Source organism: Theropithecus gelada, chromosome 3 (genome assembly GCF_003255815.1).
Source record: "Theropithecus gelada isolate Dixy chromosome 3, Tgel_1.0, whole genome shotgun sequence".
Classification (NCBI taxonomy): Eukaryota; Metazoa; Chordata; class Mammalia; order Primates; family Cercopithecidae; genus Theropithecus; species Theropithecus gelada.
Genome location: NC_037670.1, coordinates 76581898 through 76603255, shown reverse-complemented (window position 1 = coordinate 76603255; position 21358 = coordinate 76581898). Strand labels below are relative to the sequence as shown.

Sequence of the window (21358 nt, the reverse complement as noted above, 5' to 3'; positions counted from 1 at the left end):
GACTAAAGGCGCCCGCCACCACGCCCGGCTAGTTTTTTGTATTTTTAGTAGAGACGGGGTTTCACCATGTTAGCCAGGATGGTCTCGATCTCCTGACCTCGTGATCCACCCGCCTCGGCCTCCCAAAGTGCTGGGATTACAGGCTTGAGCCACCGCGCCCGGCCTAAGTTACTCTTGACAGCATAGAACTATTAACTTCCACTAAATTTAAGTAGTAAAAAATTTAGGGCCAGGTATGGTGGCTCATGCCTGTAATCCCAGCACTCTGGGAGGCTGAGGCAGGTGGACTGCATGAGCTCAGGAGTTTGGAACCAGCCCCGGCAATGTGGTAAAATCTCGTCTGCACAAAAAATACAAAAATTAGCCAGGCATGGTGGCACATGCCTATAGTTCTAGCTACATAGGGGGCTGAGGTGGGAGGATTGCTTGTGCCCAGGAGGTCAAGGCTGCAGTGAGCCATGTTCGCACCACTGTACTCCAGCCTGGGTGACAAAGGGAGATTCTGTTTAAAAAAAAAAAAAAAAATTAAGTTACAATAACACAAGGAGAATAGTTTTTCCACTCAAATAGACATCTATCAATATCAAATGATACGCTAACTCTTAAATTATATGGTTGTGATGAAAATGCCTTTTTTGAGAAACATCGAACACTTTTTGAATAATAAACTTTTTGCCGGGCACAGTGGCTCATGCCTATAATCCCAGCACTTTGGGAGGCTGAGGAGGGTGGATCACCTGAGGTCAGGAGTTTGAGACCAGCCTGGCCAACATTGCAAAACCCTGTCTCTACTAAAAATACAAAAAAATAGCCGGGCATGGCAGCGCATGCCTGTAATCCCAGCTACTTGGGAGGACCAAGCAGGAGAATCACTTGAACTTAGGCAGCGGAGGTTGCAATGAGCTAAAATTGCCCCACTGCACTCCAGCCTGGGCAACAGAGTGAGATTCCATCTTAAAAAAAAAAAAAATGAACTTTTCTTGCAGCTTTCTTTTTCAACTCTTACTGCAACCATACTGCTTCACTCATGGATATGTCTTTTTATAATAAATCAAGATATATCACTCTTAATGTTGTATTATTAGAAAGTATGGGCCGGGCACAATGGCTCACACCTATAATCGCAATACTTCGGGAGGTCGAGGTGGGTGGATCCCTTGAGGCCAGGAGTTCAAGACCAGCCTGGCCAACAGATGAGGTGAAACATCACCTCTACTAAAAATACAAAAATTATCCTGGCGTTGTGGCAGGTGCCTCTAATCCCAGCTACTCAGGAGGCTGAGGCAGGAGAATTGGTTGAACCTGGGAGGTGGAGGCTGCAGTGAGTGGATATGGCCACTCTAGCCTGGGCAACAGAGTGCGACTCCATCTCAAAAAAAAAAAAAAAAAAAGTATGTTTGTAGTTAGTAAATTATGACTTTGTTCTGATCAGAACCTCTGCTTGCTCTGAGACATACAGTGTTCTGGCTTTTCCTGATTGCTGTTTTTCTTCCCAGAAGGTGCCTTGTCTGTGCTTTCCCCTCAAGATGCTACAGGTCAGGCCGGGCGCAGTGGCTCCTGTAATCTTAGCACTTCGGGAGGCCAAAGCCAGAGGATCACTTGAGCTCAAGAGACCAGCCAAGGCAGCATAGTGAGACCTCCCACCTATCCAAAAAGTTTTAAAAAACTAGCCTCTGTGCTGGTGCGTGCCTGTGAGTCCCAGCTACTGGGGCTGGGGGCTAAATGGGGAGGATCGTTTGCGTCCAGCAGTTCAAGGCTACAGTGAGTTATGATCACACCCCTGCTCTCCAACCTGGGCAACACAGCAAGACCCTGTCTCAAAAAAAGATGCTACAGGTCTTTTGGTGACAGGGCTAATTTTACAGGTAATTGTTACTATGTAATCTTCTGAGAGTAAGCTGTTCAAGAAAGCAGTTGTTTTTTGTTGGCAAAGCTTTAGTACTTTCTGTTTTTCACCTTGCAGGAGAATAGAGAGGTTGCCAGAATCATGGGAAGATACTCCCTGTTTATGCCTTTTTTTTTTTGAGACAGTGTCTCACTCTATCACCAAGACTGGAGTGCAGTGGCGCGATCGCGGCTCACTGTAACCTCCACCTCCCAGGTTCAAGCGATTCTCCTGCCTTAGCCTCCCAAGTAGCTGGGACTACAGGCGCCTGCCACCACGCCCGGCTAATTTTTTGTATTTTTAGCAGAGACAGGGTTTCACCATGTTGGTCAGGCTAGTCTCGAACTCCTGACCTCAAGTGATCCACCTGCCTCAGATTCCCAAAGTGCTGGGATTACAGGTGTCAGCCACCATACCCAGCCTCCTTGTTTATTCTTAAAGTATCCATTTTACTTGAAGATAGGCAATTTACTTTTTCTTTATTAGAATAAAGATACAATATGAAGTATGATACAAAACTCATATGAACTTAAGATAACATACAGCTTTTATCTGAACTATTTACTGCTCAAGAGCACACTAAGAATCTACTTCTGACCCACTGGTGAGAATGCACCTGACCCCAAGTAGCTTTCTGCAGGCTCTAATTCCAGATCCCTTCCTTAGCACCTATGAAGCACTGTGCTGTTTTCTGCAAAGGTCCAAAGCCACAGAAAACAGACATCTTGAGTTTCTGTCAAGTTTAAACATATCTAAGATAGTCAGGAAGCTGAGGCTACCATGGCTGCCAACATGCAGCAAGGCAGGGCTCAGCAGGCTCCACCTAGAATTATATTCTAGTCCTGCAGCCTGCTGTTTGCCCTGTATCACCTCAGTGGTCTCAGTGCCTCCCTAGGGACACACTGCCTAGACCAAAAAACTTGAGGCCTGGAACTCCTTGACAATGATGGGGAAAACAGAGCATGAGCACTGCCTCGGTTCCACTGTGGCAGACTTATCTGTGCATGAAAGTCTAGCATCATTCCACCAATCTGTGCACTTAAGAGGACCACAATCATCCTGCAAAACAATACAGATTGCCTGCTTTACCAAGATCCAGATTGTGAAACTCAAGAGACTGTCAGCTGGGGGTTGGCAAGGCCTCAAAGGTAGCATCCAGAGACCATGGGGCTACTTGGCCATTCTGGCCCCTTTGGGTATCATGTTTCTGAGTCCCGGAGACTAGCCTTGAAGCTGCTGCTTTATCTAAGGAGGAGATGGATGTATGATATCATGTCATTATTCATTTGGTAGCTGAATAAGAATTTAAGTATATTTTCCCAGAGGTCTTGTACCATGTATTTCTTTGATTAAAGTGTTTTAAACAGTAGACTTGGCATTTATTGAGAATGTGCTCCCAAATGGTGGCATCTGCAGTACAAGTCAGCTAAGATTGCTAGTGCTGCTTAGAAGTCTCAAGTAATTCAAGTGTAGGATTAATCTCCTAAAGCTGGAATTGGGTCAAAATTAAAATTGCAAAGCCACAGGCCAAGCAGTGTCAATTCTCAATCTGTGGGGCTGCTGAGGCTCCCAAACTGCCTTCCAGAGAAATCAAAGAGCATTATTTTTAATCTAATAGTTGGAAATATCCTTCCCAACAAGCAGGGGTGGGGTAGGTCTCCAAATTAAGGAATACTGGTAAATAACTCTCAGCCATCTCTTTCAGCATCAGGGGGAAAATGCAAATAGGATTTTTATCATTGTAAAATTTATATTTGTGAAAGCCTTGTTCAATCAACTGCAATTTCCACACATAAAAAAAATCACATGTAAGAATGACTGCCAAATAGAAATAAAAATAACAGCTAACCTCTTTATTAGTGCTTTTCAGGTGTCAAGCACGATGATAACTGCAATATATGCACTAAGCATCCTCTCATTTAATTATCAAAATAATCTAAAGCAGGTATTTTCTTCACTCCATTTTACAATGTGGAAGTAGTACAGCCTAAGAGTGGATTATGAAATCACTATGTTAATGCTGCCTTCTCCCATCCAAAAGTGCCACTTTATATTAGTAACTTATCAATTTGGATCACAATTTTTAGCACAATCTCAGCACATTTTTAAAAAAGCAAATACTCATTAAAGAATACAGAAGCAGTAAAAAGAGATCCTAATAAAGGAAAGTAAATACCATGATTAAAATTATTTTAATCTTTACATAATGGCTTTACATAATTAAGTTTTACATAATGGCTTCAAAAGACTGGCCAGATTCCATGTTATCTATAATAAACAGCCAAATATCTGCTGGCTGCGAGACCAAGTAACTATTATCAGCAAAAATGGTAAAATAGGACATGCACCACAGGAGAGAGGAACCATGCAGTTTTACCTATCCTATAAACAGACTTTCAGTCACTGACAATGCCACATTGAAGCTAATATAAGAACCTGAACAAAGTTAATTTGACCAAATATTGTCGGCCTTTATGATCTCAAAACTATGCCCTGCAGATAAACATTAGCTAATTTCTTCTTAAATACTTAAATGAGGTTCTGAAATGTATTATAGTCCTGTAAAACACAAAACTGCTAAGGACTTAAAGTGAGCAATTTAAAAGTATTATTCATATCATTCACATCATAATTTGCTAACCTTGAAGATAATTTTGAAAATCCCATTTTTTTAATCTTTGAATAAGTGCTTAAATATTTATTTGATGATGATTAACAATTTCAGTGAAGCATTAACAAGCTCATGGACAAGAATCAAGCTTCAGTTCCCAAACTACTTACTGGAGCCTAAGCAAGCCAGGAATTTAACACAATAGGAAGAACCAGGGATTGTATGCTCCATCTAAGACATTAAAAAATCAATTAGAGGCCAGGGATGGTGGCTCACACCTGTAACCCTAACACTTTGAGAGGCCAAGGCGGGCAAATCACTGGAGGTCAGGAGTTCGAGACTAGCCTGGCCAAAATGGTGAAACTCCATCTTCACTAAAAATTAGCTGGGCATGGTGGGGGGGGCCTGTAGTCCCAGCTACTGGGGAAGCTGAGACACAAGAATTGCTTGAACCCAGGAGGCAGAGATTGCAGTGAGCCAAGATCGCGCCACTACACTCCAGCCTGGGCATGGAGCGAGAATCTGTCTCAAAAAAAAAAAAACAAAAAACAAAAAATAAATCAATTAGAAAACAAAAATGTAATGTGGGCTACCGAACACTTGTCTGTAGGCGGCTAAATTGGCCACAAGTTTGTAACTCCCACATGAAAGCTTAGAACCAGAATCTGAAGCTGTTTTCCTAATATAATTGCTTCCTGTCACAGACAGTCTATGTAACAGATTATAAATTTTGATGAGAGCAATGTAGTTTATATACAGGTGATACTCATCTTGTCACATATTTACATGTCCTGAGTGGGAATTAACCATAACATAGAAATAATTTGAATTAAAAAAAAAAAAAAGAAATAATTTGAATATTTTAAAATGTCTTTGTTTTTGCTTATAAGATCATAGATAATTGTTTTAGTACATATAAATGAACTACCACTATTGAAATGGCATTTTACCTGCTTAAGAAATCGGTCAGATGCGTGGCTGTGCTTAGCTAATACGCTTGGCAGAGCAGGATTGGCATACTCAAACTGAGGATTGTAGGTATAGTCAGATTTGAAGAATCTCAGTTTTTCTTTCTCTAAGTTGGTGGGTTTTATAGCAGTCAGTATACAAAATTTCTTCCCAGAAAAGTCATCTCCCTTTTCAAAGCTTCTAGACAGCTGAGGCTGTGGCTTTGTCTTTGGAAGAGTGGAGAAATGGCACCACTTGACCTTGCTTTTGGGTTTAGGTGGCAGTACTATGCCATTCCCTGTAACAGAGATATCATGTGTAAACTTTACAGGACTCGACACTGAACTAGTGACAAAAACAGCAGGCCGCCTCTCCAGGCAGTACCAAGTACCACTGCTTGTCACCGGCACCAGGGCTTTCATTCTGCGAGGATCTTTGCTACGAGTGTTAGGAGATTTGCTGGTTTTTCTACATCTTTTGGAGTAGGTGGAGGAAGACTGTTTTTGTGAGTGATACTTTTTTTCCTCCTTGCTCTGTAGTAGGACATTGTAACTACTGGTTCCAGTTGTGAAAATGTCTTTTAGCACTCCCGAGGATAAATGTGAAATGCTTCTTTTGCTGTCAATGATGAATGAATCTTCTGCATTTAGAATAGACTTCTTAGCAAGTTCTTGCTCAGGCCAGTGAAGCTTTTCTGTGTTAATAAACAAAATCAAAACAAAAGAAATAACAAAGATACCAGATGAAGCAAATTGTTTATTAGGAAAGGTATTCTGAAGATTCTTTAAACTTCATAATTTTGCAATAATCATTAGAAAAAAACATTTTAAATATTAAAAGGATATTACTAAACTTTGGTCATGCTAGATACTGTCATTTCTCTTCTCTATGAGTATATATAAGTTAAATTATCTATAAAAATCCTTAGCTTCAAACCATTTAGATGATCAAAGTCTAATATGTGAGATAATATACATAAATAATCTGAATACTTGATTCTACAAAAGAATGTAGATTTCGGCTGGGCACAGTGGCTCACGCCTGTAATCTCAGCATTTTGGGAGGTCGAGGCAGGCAGATCACTTGAGCAGGAGCTGGAGACCAGCCTGGCCAACATGGTGAAACCCTGTCTCTACCAAAAAATACAAAAATTAGCCAGGTATAGTGGTGGGCCCCTGTAATCCCAGCTACTCAGGAGGCTGAGGCATGAGAATTGCCTGAACCTGGGAGGCAGAGGTTGTTGTGAGCTGAGATTGTGCCACTGCACTCCAGCCTGGGTGACAGAGTGAGACCTTATCTCAAAGAAAAAAAAAAAAAAAAAGAATGTGGATTTCATAGAAAGCATATATTTTAAAATAGTATTTTCAGTAATAAAGTAAAATCCAAGGCACTTTCAAAGGTAATACAATCTTGAAATTTGGAAATATATAAAAGGTAGCTATCAGTAAAAGAACAACAACAAAGCCTTATTTACTCAAAAACCACTGTTAAGATTAAACAGATGGCATCTTCAAGCATGTTTTAGTAATGTCACTTAGTATGAATAACTGGTTGATTTTCTTCATAATTCTAAGCTGTATGTTAAGGTTAAAGAAAAACAAGCCTTTTTTTCTTGGCAAGTTAGAAAAGCAAATTTTAAGAACTATTACAAAGGTATTAATATATCAAATGGCAAGTGAAGGAGAGGGCAGCTTTGTTTTTAGAACTCGCAAGTGCTTTAAACAGGTAAGAATCACTGGATATAGTGTTGAGCATTCACTACTTTAAAACTGTGTTGATCTGCATTCTTTCATTCAACAAATACGTAGAATACTACTGATTCAGCACATGGCTCTGATAAACAACTGTATAAACACATTGTTCTTACCAATAACCAGCTTCTAATCTGGCTCTGAAGACAAGGCATTCCTATGAAGATTTCAACAATAATACAATGTAGTATATAATTAAACATGAAAAACAAAAGACTCAAACAATAACCTATAGTTTAGATGAGGAAGAAAGCAATGTGAAGAGAAACAGATGAGGAGATTTCAAGTAGACCCTTGAGGGTTTTCAGACTCAATTCTAAACTGATGAAGTTTGTCTTAAATACATCTCATCTGAACAAGACTCCAGCTCAACTCCTGTCAATAAATGTTCACTGAATAAACAAGTGAATAAATAAATGACCCTAAACATGCAATTCTGCAACCATTCTGAATAAATATGTACTTGTAGTTCTGGGACCATTCAAATATGAGATTACTGCAGACATGAAAATATAACAGGAAAGACCCTAAACCAGTGGTTCCTAACAGAAGGCGATTTTACCCTCCAGGGAACATTTGGCAATGTCTAGAGACATTTTGGTTGTCACAACCGGGGAGAGGCTACTGGCATCTAGCAGGTAAAGGCCAGGGATGCTGCTAAACATCCTTCACTGCATAGGACAATCTCCTACAACAAAGAAATATTCATTTCAAAATGTCAATAGTATCAAGGTAGAGAAACTCTGATCTAAATATTAGTTTTTAAATTCCAGGAGTCATAGAGTCTAGAGTAAAGAGACAGTACTAAAGTAGATAATAATCCAAATATGTAAGGTATTTAAAAGTCTTTTTACTTACATTTTCTAGGCCAGCATGTGAAATCCGAATTCTGACGTCTAAAAGATAACAAAGCTATCTCTAAAGCTTGCAGGGGCTAAATGTCTATTATATGTGTAAGTTTAGAGGTAGGAGCTAGATCACATAGGGTCATGTTGAAGACAGGTTGTACAAAGAAGCTGTTCAATAAATGTTAAAGACTCAACAAGACAAAATTAACTGGACAAATAAACAAAACATTAATCATAGGCTGGTAGCTCCCAGTTTCTCAGGAGTTTCATAAATTTGTGTGTCGTCAACTAACAGTCAGAACTGGGCAGGCCAGGCAAACAGGCTAAGGAAAACCAGGACACAGGCTGTAGCCCGAATGCCCAGGAATAATGTCGGTTTCCCTAAAACGACACCACAAGCTTAGGAGACAAGGGGTGATAATGAAAAAAAACCGAAATAGACATGAAAAGGGAAAGTATAAAAGAACTCAAATAAGCATAAGCCTAGGAAGTAGAGTAAGGACTAGCCATAGCCGGAAAGGCAAAGGGAGGAAATCAGATTGTTTTCTCAACTGATCTTCGTAATAAAAAGGGACGGAGTTACATCAAATTAAAATCAATAAATAAGACTACTCTGAAGAATTTCTGTTTTGATGATTCACTACATATATGTTGTACTGATTTTTTAAAATGAATATTCAATGTAAAAATGCTCTTTGTTTTCTAAGACCTAGTAGCTTTATGACCAAAGAACTGGAGTTGCCGAGTTCTGTGGTCATAAAGCATCAGTGACCTCCAAATTCACAATTTCGTGCCATCTGAAACAGCCTATACATTTCCAGATACTAAAAAAAAAAAACCGTCCTAAACCACCTGTCAAAATACTCGAGGAGGAGTGAAGTATGGCAGCGGGATGACAGTATATGCCTGACAGAACCTCTCTCCCCAGGAATTACAGCATTTCAGTTCACTTGCTAATTATCTCCTGAAAAGCTTAGCACGAGTCCTTTTGAAGCTCCATCTGCTGCTGAATAAAGTTTGGGAGTGTTAATGGTCTATTTATTTTACAAATGCCAATCCTGTTAAATGCTGGATAGCCCATGAAGTTCATAAAAGTGGAGCACATGGTCCTTCACACAACTCATACAAGATGGATATAAATTAATTTCTCAGAGTCACAGTAATTGTATTTCAGTTGCATTAAAAAGTATCATAGAACCTAAGAGATTGTTTTTGTAATTTTAAATACTATTGCTTATTTTGTGAAAAAAAGACCTGAACATGGTTAAGAACACTAAGAGGCTGATAACATTTGACACAATTTATTAAAGAACATCCTATTCTCTGAATCCTTTTTCCTGAATTAAAACATTTTTAAAGCATAAACAGACTTATTTGGAGGAAGTATAGCTCGTGTTTTCCCAGAAAAGTAATAAGGTAATTAAAAAGCATACTTTCTCACATTAAAGGTACTCATTATATAATGTAAAACTTAAGCTACAAGCAATCTGTTTCACTATCATATTGGGAAGAATGAAAATAATTTGTTGATAGAAGAAAATTGTTCACCCCAACCTGATTACCCATACTGAAGAAAAAAGGGTAAATAATATTTGTACATTAAAATTGACAGTCTATTCACAAGTAGATGAATATACCGAAGTAATCAACACAATGAAAGCTTAGTATATATCTAGAACAGGAGAAAAGGATACCAAGATTCCTGACATCCATTCCCAGCTCTTTCAATGACCTCTCTGTAATATTAGCCTAATCATTAAGTCCATCGTTACCTCCCATTCCTCATCTAAAAGAATGGGGGAAAAGGGAGACACTGCTCTCTAAATGCAGTGTTTCACAACTGTGAGTAGGTGAGGTTTCATAGGAATCAAGAGGTCTCTGGCTGAAAAGGAAGATCACCAGAAACAAAGCCTGGTGGCAAATACTATTCAACCAGTTTTGACCTACAAAATGGAAATTTCCGTGGTTCACTAATACTTACAAAACCTGAGAATCTGGGATAATTTTATACCACAAAACAATAGGTTACTTGATTACAAACAAAAGAAAGGCCAAAACAAAACAAAATAATCCCCAAACAAGGTAAACTTTAATTTTATCAAGAATTTCATCACTTAAAACTCAAAAGAAGCCAGGCACAGTGGCACATGCCTGTAATCCCAGCTATTTAGGAAGCTGAGGCTGGAAGATTACTGGAACCCAGGAGTTTGAGTCCAGCCTACAGAACATAGCAAAACCCCAACTCTAAAAATCAAACAAACGAACAAACAAACAAACAAAAACACCTCAAACAATATCAACAGTAGAAAGGATAAATTGTGGTAGGCTCATACAACAGAAGACTATACGGCAATGAAAGGAAAACTGACATTGTAAGCAACAATATGGATGTATCTCAGACAATGTTGAGCAAATGAAGCCACATCAAAAGATTATATAGTGTATAATTCCGTTTATATGTAGTCCAAAACAGCAAAACTAATTTATGGTATTAGATGTCAGAATAGCAGTTACCTTTGAGGGATGAATCATAATCTAGGAGGAGATACCAGGAAACCTGTTAGGTGCTGGAAATGTTCTCTATCTGTTCTGGGCAATGGTTATGTATGTACAAAGTCATTGGCCTGCACATTTAAGACTTGTAAACTTTAAGTTACACTTTAATTTTTTTAAGGATGTATAAAATCAGTATCCTTAAAAATATATTTATGGCTCAATTTGTCCACACTATAACAGATAATCTATTAACTATAGTATCTCTAAATTCAATAGCAACCAATGTAGCTTATCAACTTTAAGAAAATGAGACGAAAGGCACTGCTAATGTCATTCAGGAATTCAGAAACTTGACTGTACTTTAGGATTCCTAAAAATTTCACAGTCCCAGGTAAGAGCAATTCAGTGTTGCTCTATTAGTAACTTATAATGGGACACTGTTGTTTTGGGGTCAGAAACTTGTATGTTTGTTGTTTTTACAGTTAGAAATATACAGAGTAGTCTAGATACCCTTGATGGTGATGGTTGTGGTAAGAGTGAGCATTATACATCATCTAAAACAACACTGAATGTGCCAGAAACAAACATGGCTTTCCCTTGGGATGGACAAAACTCCTAACTGTGGTCTATGAGGTCACTCTCGGTCAGATCCTTCTGCCTCTGCAGCCTCACCTCACACTGTGTTCCTCAGTTTCTCCACTTCAGCCTTCTCTCACTTTGACCATATCTCATCCTTACCATGCTCTCTCCGAGCATACTTCTTCACATGCTGCTCTCTGTGTCTGCTGGGCCCTTCTATCCCTCTTTTTCTTAGATTAATACCCACTCATCTTTCAGTTCAAATAGCACTTGGTCAGGAAGCCTTCCTTAACTCTTTCATTTTAGAACCTCATAACACCTTATATCTCTTCTTCGAAGTCCTTTATCATGGTTGCAGGTTTATATTTGTTGTATGACAGACTTCCTCAACAATGAAATTATAAGCTTTTTTACAACATACATCTGTGTTTGGTTTTGCTCATTCACTATCCTGCTTATGAAAGGGTGGCCAGAGAAGTAGACAAGGGAAGAGAATATTTGAGAGGAAAGAAAGGGTAAAAGACTTAGTTGCCCGACCACTGTGGAAAAAATAATCCCAGGAAGGCAAAAGAAAAATGAAACAATTAGTGATGTTGAAGACAAGTTTTAATGGTAAGTTTTAATGGAAGTACCTGCCACTGTAGAACAAATAGGAGCTATGTGCCTAGGTATATTCATCCTGTATGGCCTAACGCTGGCCTTAAGACTTTCGTTTCCAGTATTTTTAAACATTCATCTTTGATATAAAGACACTTCATTCTGGAATGACTCATTAATCACTTCTTACATCACATACAAATAAAGCCAATAGGAAATCATAAATGAACATAATCTTATATGGTTTCTCACAGCATTTTGTTAATGAATGAACTAGATGTCTTCTATTTTGAAAACAACAAATTTACATTCAAGTGAAATAGGATTTTCCCAGGTAAAAATTATTACATACTTGCCTGTGATTAAAAACCTAAAAACTAACACTTGAGCAAACCATCAGATAATGTGACACAGATATTAAATGAAATCTTGAGGTTGGGTTTTGTGGCTCAAATCAGTGTACAGTCACTATAATAGTGAGCTGATTTTCCTAGTAGTTGACAATATGGGCTTTGGAATGGAGCTGTCTGGTATGAATCTTGGCTCTGTTTATTAATAGCTATAACCCTGACCAAGTTACATAACTTCTTTGTGCTATAGTTTCCTTATCTGTAAAATGGGATGATAATAATAATACATACTTCGTAGTACTGTTGTAAGGATTTTAAAAGTTAATATGTGTGAAGTGCTGAGAACAGTGCTGGACTATAAGTAAGCAGCCTCTGTTAACTATTATTAGTATCACATTAAATATTATATTCAGCTCCTACAGAAACACCACATGGAAAAATGTACATAGGGAAATATTTTGAATCATTAAATTTGAATTCCAAGGCAAATTTCATGTTAATAAGGTAATTAATCTATATTTTAGAATCAAGATTTTAGTGGCTTTAGTATAATAAACCCTCTTTTTTTTTTTTTTTAAATCCCAGAAGCTAAAGTAGAACCTTCTTTTTTTTTTTTTTTTTTTTTTTTTGTGACAGGGTCTCAATCTGTGACCAAGGCTGGAGTGCAGTGGCAATTCTGGCTCACTGCAACCTCTGACACCTGGGCGCTCAAGTGATACTCCTGCCTCAGCCTTCCAAGTAGCTGGGACTACAGGCGCAGGCCACCATGCCCGGCTAATTTTTTAATTTTTTGTAGAGATGGGGTTTTGCTGTGTTGCCCAGGTTGGTCTCGAACTCCTGAGCTCAGGTAATCCATCTGCTCTCTGCCTCACAAAGTGCTGGGATTACAAGTGTGAGCCACTGCACCCAGCCTGAGAACCTTCCTCTTTAAAAGGCCATGAGAAGTCAAAAAAAACCTTTTCTGATTTGATTCCATTTTTAAACAGCAGAGATAGCATATACTAATAAGTCAAAAGTGGGTAAGATATTACATAGGAAGTGATTTCAGAAACAAGTAATTGCTTCATTCCTGAAATATAAAATAATAAGTCTGTTCTATATTTGTAACAACTTTTAGAGCTGAAAAAAAAATGAACACATTTCCATCAGTACTCTTACCACAATCAAGTTCTGCTAACCAAAAAGAAGAACATGGCCATCTTAGATATCAATGAATCGTGAGGGAATGACCAGGTGAGAGGAGGGCATGTTTTCAGCTTAACTCTCTACATGAAGTTTCTGGCTGTCCAAATTGGGTTTTTCTGATATCGCAGTAAAATGCTGGGCACCGGGCTCTAGAATGATTTCAACTAGTTAAGTACTATATAAGAGAGAAAGTAGTCTGAAAAATGACCCAGTTATTTTTAAAGGAATTGTAAATTAGAGGCCTGAATGGTCTCAAATGGCTATTTGAACTTTATTGTACTATAGAAATTCACTGCCAAATTATTTATCTCAGGGTTTGCAAACATACAGGGTTGAACTGATAAATGTACCGCCACTAAATTATAGGAAGGGAAATGAGACAAGAGGAGTGGGTCTACTACTTTCTAAAGTATCTCTTCTCAAACTTCTAACTCAACATGTTGACATATCAAGAGATCACTCTGCATGACTAAATGATCAGAGTATCTGCTTTCTAATACTAATATTATTTTATTTGTATCTCTACAATGATTGTTACGGTTTGGGAAAATAATTTTAATCTATGTGATTTCTCAATTAAATAATGTGCACTGTGACAGAAATCTACATTTTTCTTCAAGGCACTGATTCTATGGAGAAGAAGATGTTGCCCTCCCCCACCCCCCTGCCCAACTGTGATTTTTAGTTGTCACAATTATGGGGTCGGGGCAGAGAACAGCATCCCACAAGGAAGAATTATCTTGTCCAAAGTTAACAGTGCTAGGCTGGGCACAGTGGCTCATGCCTGTAATCCCGCACTTTGGGAAGCCGAGGTGGGAGGATCACCTGAGGTCAGGAGTTCCGACCAGCCTGACCAACATGGTGAACCCCTGTCTCTATTAAAACTACAAAAATGTGCCGGGCGTGGTGGCGTGCGTCTGTAATCCCAGTTACTCGGGAGGTCGAGGCAGGAGAATCGCTTGAACCCGGGAGGTGGAGATTGCAGTGAGCAGAGGCAGCGCCACTGCACTCCAGCCTGGGTGACAGAGCGAGACTCTGTCTCAAAAACAACAACAACAACAAAGTTAATGGTGCTGAGGTTGAGAAACCTTGCTCCATATTTAGGAGGTATGGTACTTTTAAGTAACTTTTGACATTTTAATTGTGTTTTAGGACGAAAGTAGCATCTACATCAAATCACATTTTTAAAAACGCTAATGCCAATTAAAGTTGCCTTTTCAATCTTAGCTCCTGTAACTATGTTTCCTGTCAACATAAATGAGATACATCGCGGCAATGTCATGACTGCACAAATCAACTCTGTATAACATTGAACATGAAATAAAACAGTATAAAATTAAAATCATGTTTTCACTGGCAAGGGGTTTGGTTTTTCAGTTAGAGTGCTCACAGAAAAATAGTCTATTAGGTACTGCATTGTTTTAAAATTTAAAATTCCGGCCTTATTTTGGCACTAGTTTGAGGAGTAGGTATTTCCCTTTACTCCGTTGTTCTTCGTCATAATTCTGAACTGTCAAAACCCTGCCTTGCAAAAATGTTTGCGTACAGAATCAAATGCTGGGAAAATGGCCTAGAAAATTACTCTAAGATTACGTAAGGTTTTTTTTTTTTTTTAATGGCTAACACGCATAGCGATTCACAAATAGTAAGAATCAAGTTCTGTGCTCCCAGAGATCGAACTGAATTTTTTAAAATGCAGGTAAACTTTCGGACTTTCTGACCTGGGGTCTGTTTAAAGACCCATGTTTTACCCTTGGTATAATCTGTACTGTAAAATGGCCTATTATAATATCAACTCAAAATGTTCTCACTGTTTAAGAATAAAAGCATACACACACAAATATACACAGTATAAATACTGAAATACAGATGTGTTCTTTCACTTAGCTTATTTTTTCTGACTATTCTAGAAAATTACGAAGCTTAATCACACACCTAGCGTGTTTTGAAAATAAGATTTAACAATCTTTGGATTGTACCTTTGTAGGACCAGCAACCGGTCTATTATTATAATATTTTTCACGAGATTCCACAGCATGTACTTACTGATAATAAGTGACGAAAGGAAAAGGGGCCGATTTCTCTCTTCCCTCCGTAGGCTTTTCGCGAGCGCCTCCTGAGCGCCCCGCAGGGGTCGGGACGCAGGGTGGAGTCCCGAGCGGCGCGCCCAGCCGGTAGCTACCATTACCTGGACCCCGGGCGGCGGGACCCCGGTCCGCCCCGCGCACCCGCCGCGGCCAGCCCTTCCCTGCACTCACCCGTCACGCGAATGGACTCCAGCATCGTTCCCCCGAGGCCCGGGGCGGCGGGCTCCGCGGGCTCAGGGGAAAGGGCCGCGCAGGGGCGGGCCGGGCGGCCCCTAGTCTCTGACCCGGGCCTCAGTGGAGGGTGCGCGGCGGGAGGCGGCTGTCCGCTACCTGGAGCAGGATAAGGAGGGTAATGGCGGACGAAGACGTACGGACACCGACTGTGAGCAGCGCTTCCACCAGCCCGCAGATGCTGGAAGATACACACGGCGGCCCTACGGTGCCCGGCAGCGCTTAGAACCTGCCACCGTGACGTAGCAGCTGCGCCGGTTGCTAGGAAACTGCCCCCGGGGTCCGCGCGCGCTGCGCTTCCCGGAGCCTGCGCGCCGCTGGAGGCGCTAGTGCGACGAATGCCGGCGGGCAGCGAGAGAGAGTGGGAGGAACTACAACTCCCGGCGTGCGCAGCGCGGGCTAGTGTCTCCAGGGCTTGTGGCTGTGCCCGCGAGCGGCTGGGGTCTCCCGCTAGTCGGATAACGCATGTTGACTGATCTTTCAGAGACGTTTGTACCCGTTTAAAGGGGACTGAACTCCATGGTGCGCTGTGACACTCGGCCCTAACTGCAAATAGCAAAGCCAGTCCTTCCGCTTAGGAGGTGCGGGGAAGCTAAAACACCTTTAGGTTGAGCTAGTAAGAGTGAAAAGTGCAAGAGGCTCAATGACCACTTGACAGTACCCCAGCATACTATCCTTAATACTGAAATTCACACTGTAGCTTGTGATTCTGCAATTGATAAGGGCTTAATGTTATTTTCAGTTTATTATTCATTTTCACATTAGCAAGTGTGAAAATTTAATCTTTTACAATAACTGGGAGGCAGGCCGCGGTGGCTCATGTCTGTAATCCTCGCACTTTGGGAGGCCAAGGCGGGTGGATCGTTGGAGGCCAGGAGTTGGAGACCAGCCTGGGCCACATGGCGAAAACTCAACTCTACTAAAAACACAAAAAATTAACAAATCGTGGTGGCGCACTTCTGTAGTCCCAGCTACTCGGGAGGCCGAGGCGGGAGGACTGCTTGAGTCTGGGAGGTGAGCATGCAGTGGGCCATGGTCGCGCCACTGCAGCACTCCAGCCTGGGTGACACCGTGAAACTTAAAAAAAAAAAAAAAACCAGTGGGAATGGGAAATGTAGACTAAACCATTCAACAAACATTTTTTGAGACCCTAACGTGTGCAAGGTTCTGAGTCAGGCTTTGAGGACATCAAGGGGAATGAAATAAGCCTAGTGGAGCTTACAGTCTAGGAAGAGCTCATGAGATAGTGCTGGCAACTGTCAGTCTTCAGACAGTTACATCTCGTCTTCATCCTCAAGGCTGAGGTAAGACATGGAAATAATGGGGTGTGTTTTCAAACTCAGGAACAAAAGAAAGTTGAATATCAGGACCGTCAAACTCTGAGAATGTCAGACAACTTGTGAGAAATTGTTTCTTTTTCATCACTTATGAGAGAACAGTGGAAATGTAACTATATCACAAATACTGGATAACCTCACTTCATATTCTGTCTTCAAATCCTCTGAATACTATCTTCGAAATACATCCAGAGTCTAGCCACTTGCTACCACTCTGGTTCAAGCCACCACCACCTCTTGTCTGGATTATAGCAGTCTTCTAGACCGTCTCTGTATTCCCACCCTACCCTCTTTCACACTGTTCTCAAAACTCAGTGGCCAGAGTGAACCTGTGAAAAAATCAGATCATGTCACTCTGTTCAAAACCTTCAGTGGCTTCCTTTCCTGTGAAGTCCTTTATGACCTAGCCTCCTGTCACCTTTTTGATCTCATCTCCAACTACTTCCTCCCCCATAGACATACTGGCCTCCTTGATATTCCTCAATTCCAGGCACTATTTCACCTCAAGGCCTTTGCAACTTGGAATTCTCCCCGCATGGAATGTTCTACCCTCAGATATCTGCAGGACTATCTCCCTTGCTTCCTCAGGACTTAACCCAAATGTCACTTCTTCGTGAACCCTTCCCTGGCCACTCTATTTAAAATTCTACTCCTTCATATTTCCTACAGCCCTTCTCTGCTTTATTTTTTTACTTAGCACTTAACATTGTCTAATTTATTACGTATTTTATTGATTTATCATGACTATTGTCTGATATTTTATCCCTAGAATAAAATTTCCACAAGTGCAGTGATTTTTGTTTGTTCACTGCTATATCCCCGCACCAAGAAGAGTGACTGCCACGTAGCAGGCCCTCAGTAAATATTTGTGAATTAATGAATAAGTAGACAATAGAAAGTGTGTGCATTTATAATGATAACTAAAATAATATGGAATTATATCAAATGGACCAATAGATGAAGAACAAATCTGCTTTGGGTTAAAACACTTGCTATAGTAATGAGCAATGAATCTGTTGCATTTGTAAGAGTAGTAATTCTTGCAACATATGTCCTAAGGAAAAAGGCTCTAAATGAACCATGCTGTTGGCTTCCTTATATACCCAGAATTCTGAAAGCTGTTTTCCAAGTTTGCTATAAATGCATCTATACCTCTACAAATTTCTAGTTTTTAAACTGCAGTTTAAGAGCAGTTTAAGAGCTATTTCTCAAAAAAGTCTGTCACTGTAGTTTAAGAGCTATTTCTCAAAAAAGAAAGCCTCCTAAAAGATGTTACCAAGTCATATGTTCAGTGTCTGTGCAGTTTACTCTGAATGCTTTTACTAAAGTATGTTTAATCATATTGCCTATTTTCATTATATTTTAAGTAACCAAGATATATATTATCTTCCTGATTCCACAGGTATTTATTTATATAGAAGACACTGGGCTTGGTGTTTTTGGAGTATATGACAAAACATGATACCTATCCTCAAGGAAAGTCCTGACTAGTAGGGAAGATTTTCTTTTTTTTTTTCTTTTTTTTTTTTTTTGAGACGGAGTCTCGCTCTGTTGCCCAGGCTGGAGTGCAGTGGCCGGATCTCAGCTCACTGCAAGCTCCACCTCCCAGGTTTATGCCATTCTCCTGCCTCAGCCTCCCAAGTAGCTGGGACTACAGGCGCCCGCCACGTCGCCCGGCTAGTTTTTTGTATTTTTTAGTAGAGACGGGGTTTCACCGTGTTAGCCAAGATGGTCTTGATCTCCTGACCTCGTGATCCACCCGTCTCGGCCTCCCAAAGTGCTGGGATTACAGGCTTGAGCCACCGCGCCCGGCCGGGAAGATTTTCTATAAAATACATGCATGTATGTGTATATATATGTACATGCATACATACATATAAAAATTAGAAAATGTTGTGTATTCTAATTTCAACATGTCATTAAAATTAAGAATTCCAAAAATAAACAAATTTGATGCCTCTGTAGTTAGCCTACCTGAAATATTATTTCATTCTTTACTTTTATAATTATTTTTATGTTCACCCTACCAATATTTTCCTGTGGACCATTTTTAAATTTCTTTAGTGATAAGTACCATATAAAGGTATTTATCAATGTAATCAAAACATTTAAAAAATCTATTATCTGTGTATTATTGAAGCACTCTTGCTAACAAATTCATGAATACAAAGAGTTTATCCAATTTCTTATAAAACTTGTACTGTTACCAGCTCCTTTTACTATTCCCATCTATGCAATTATTCACCCTCATCAAGCTTTCTGCATGTGCTTTGTTAATTACTGATTTGTGCTATGCCTGCTTAGTGTTTCCATTGGGTTCAGCATCTGCAGCTGTCCAGTTGGCTGCTTTTCAGTCAGCATTGTTTTTACATATCCACAAGAACAATGAACAATCTCATCTTTCTGAGAAATTTTCCTTTATACCTGTTTCTACATTAACCATTAATATTGAGACAAGATGATTGACTTAATTATGTTACTGCTCCATTTTTAGGGCACTAATTTCAAGATCAAGTTAGGAATTTATTAAAATTGCTTTTGTTTTTATTTTTATTTATTTATTTTTTCTTTTGAGACAGAGTTTCGCTCTTTTTTTTGCTCAGGCTGGAGTGCAGTGGCGTGATCTTGGCTCACTGCAAACTCTGCCTCCTGGGTTCAAGTGATTCTCCTGCCTCAGCCTCCTGAGCAGCTGGGATTACAGGCGTGCGCCACCATGCCCGACTAATTTTGTATTTTTAGTAGAGACAGGGTTTCACCATGTTGGCCAGGCTGGTCTCAAACTCCTGACCTCAGGTGATCTGCCCGCCTCAGCCTCACAAAGTGCTAGGATTATAGGCGTGAGTCACTGTCCCTGGCCATTAAAACTGATTTTAATAATTTCTGTTTACCTTTAAGGATGCCCTTCACCCTTTTTAAAGTTTTATTAAACTTAAATTTTTCAATAATAACCAAAAATGCCATTGCAGTTGTCTTGCTGAGATATACTCACTTTCCTTTTATGGTCATCTTTATGTATTCTAGAAGCATTGTATTGTGGATCATTTTGATTAATGAATATCTGTAAGGATTATTTCCATTTAATTTTAGATTTAAAATAATAGAAAAATAGGTGTTTTGATAGAAATATTGTTATTTTATGTGTGGCAGGATTGTTATGTTATAGGTAAAGAACTTATTTATTTTATTTCATTTTTTGTTTTGGGACAGGGGCTCACTCTGTCACCCAGGTTGGAGTGCAATGGCATGATCATGGTTCATGATCTTACCTAAGCCTCAGCCTCCCGAGTAGCTGAGACTACAGGCATGTGCCACCAGGCCAGGCGAAATTTTTATTTTTTTTTTTTGTAGAGTTGGGGTTTTGCCATGTTGCCAGGCTGTTTTTGAACTCCTGGACTCAAGCAATCTGACTGCCTCGACCTCCCAAAATGCTAGGATTACAGATGTGAGCCACCATGCCCAGTAATTAACTATTTTTTTTTACTTCGTCAGTGCTTGTTTAATTAACTACTCATGTTTATCTGTATATTGTTTTTACATAGTAGAACAGATGTTGACAAATGTTTATTTGGCATAAAAAAAGTAAAAAAAGGTAAGTTATACCATCTGTGTGTAATAAGAGAAGATCATTTTCTTTTTAGAAAAAGAGATCAACATCCTGCTTGTTAAAGATTCAGGAGAGGTTTGATCGTTTACCTTGATAGGGCATAAAGGCTAGTAAAGACCAAGAAACAGGAAGAGAGAGATGGGGTCTGGACAAGGCTGCCAGAAAGTGTTGCTACTGGAAGAAAAGTATATTATTTCACTTTTTTTTTTTTTTTCAGAGACAGGGTCTCACTCTGTCGCCAAGGCTGGAGTGCAGTGGTGTGATCATAACTCCTCAGCTCAAGCGATCCTCCCACCCTGGCCTCCCAAGTAGCTGGGACCACAGGCACTTTTTGTAGAAATGGGGTCTTGCTTTGTTGCCCAGGCTGGTCTCAAATTCCTGGCCTCAAGCAATCCTCCCTCTGTAGCCTCTCAAAGTGCTGGGATTACAGGTGTCAGTCACCACACCCAGCCTGTAATACTTCACTTTCTATAGCAGAAGTTCAGTTTTTTAAGAGCATATCATGCTTGCAACTGAAAAAAGTTTAATTTATTAAAAAGAGGTTTTTAACTTATTAACAAAAAATGAATTAGAACACTATATTTACTTACTTGTAAGTTTCAGATGAGAAACTTAAAAAATGGGGAGGGAAGCTTCTGCAGCCTATGGTTGTAAAAGAACAGAGCAACTCTAGTTGCAATACCTCAGACGCTGATAAGCATTACCAGAAGCCTCAGGGCAAACTGTAAACAATGTTTCTCGATTCATAAAACAGGAGGAAAAACAAAGAAATCTAGGAAATAGTTGGTAGAATTGGTTTTTCCTTGGCTTTTAAAAAAATTTCATTTGGGAGGCTGAGACGGGCAGATC

General features: G+C 39.8%; 1 protein-coding gene across 6 annotated transcripts in view; it reads right to left on the bottom strand.

The window, feature by feature from the left end:
- Positions 1-21358, bottom strand: part of KIAA0895 (KIAA0895 ortholog) — a 66311-nt gene that overhangs the window by 26019 nt on the left and 18934 nt on the right. For 2 of the 6 annotated variants that reach the window (XM_025378141.1, XM_025378143.1), the window contains exons 1-2: positions 15509-15835; positions 5447-6138 (exon numbers count right to left, since the gene is read on the bottom strand). In XM_025378141.1, the coding sequence (XP_025233926.1) occupies positions 5447-6138; positions 15509-15533 (717 nt within the window). In that variant the 5' untranslated portion in view covers positions 15534-15835. Of the gene's footprint in view, positions 1-5446; positions 6139-15296; positions 15868-21358 lie in introns of those variants that run through there. The other 4 variants (XM_025378144.1, XM_025378142.1, XM_025378140.1 and 1 more) reach the window with 4 other exon arrangements.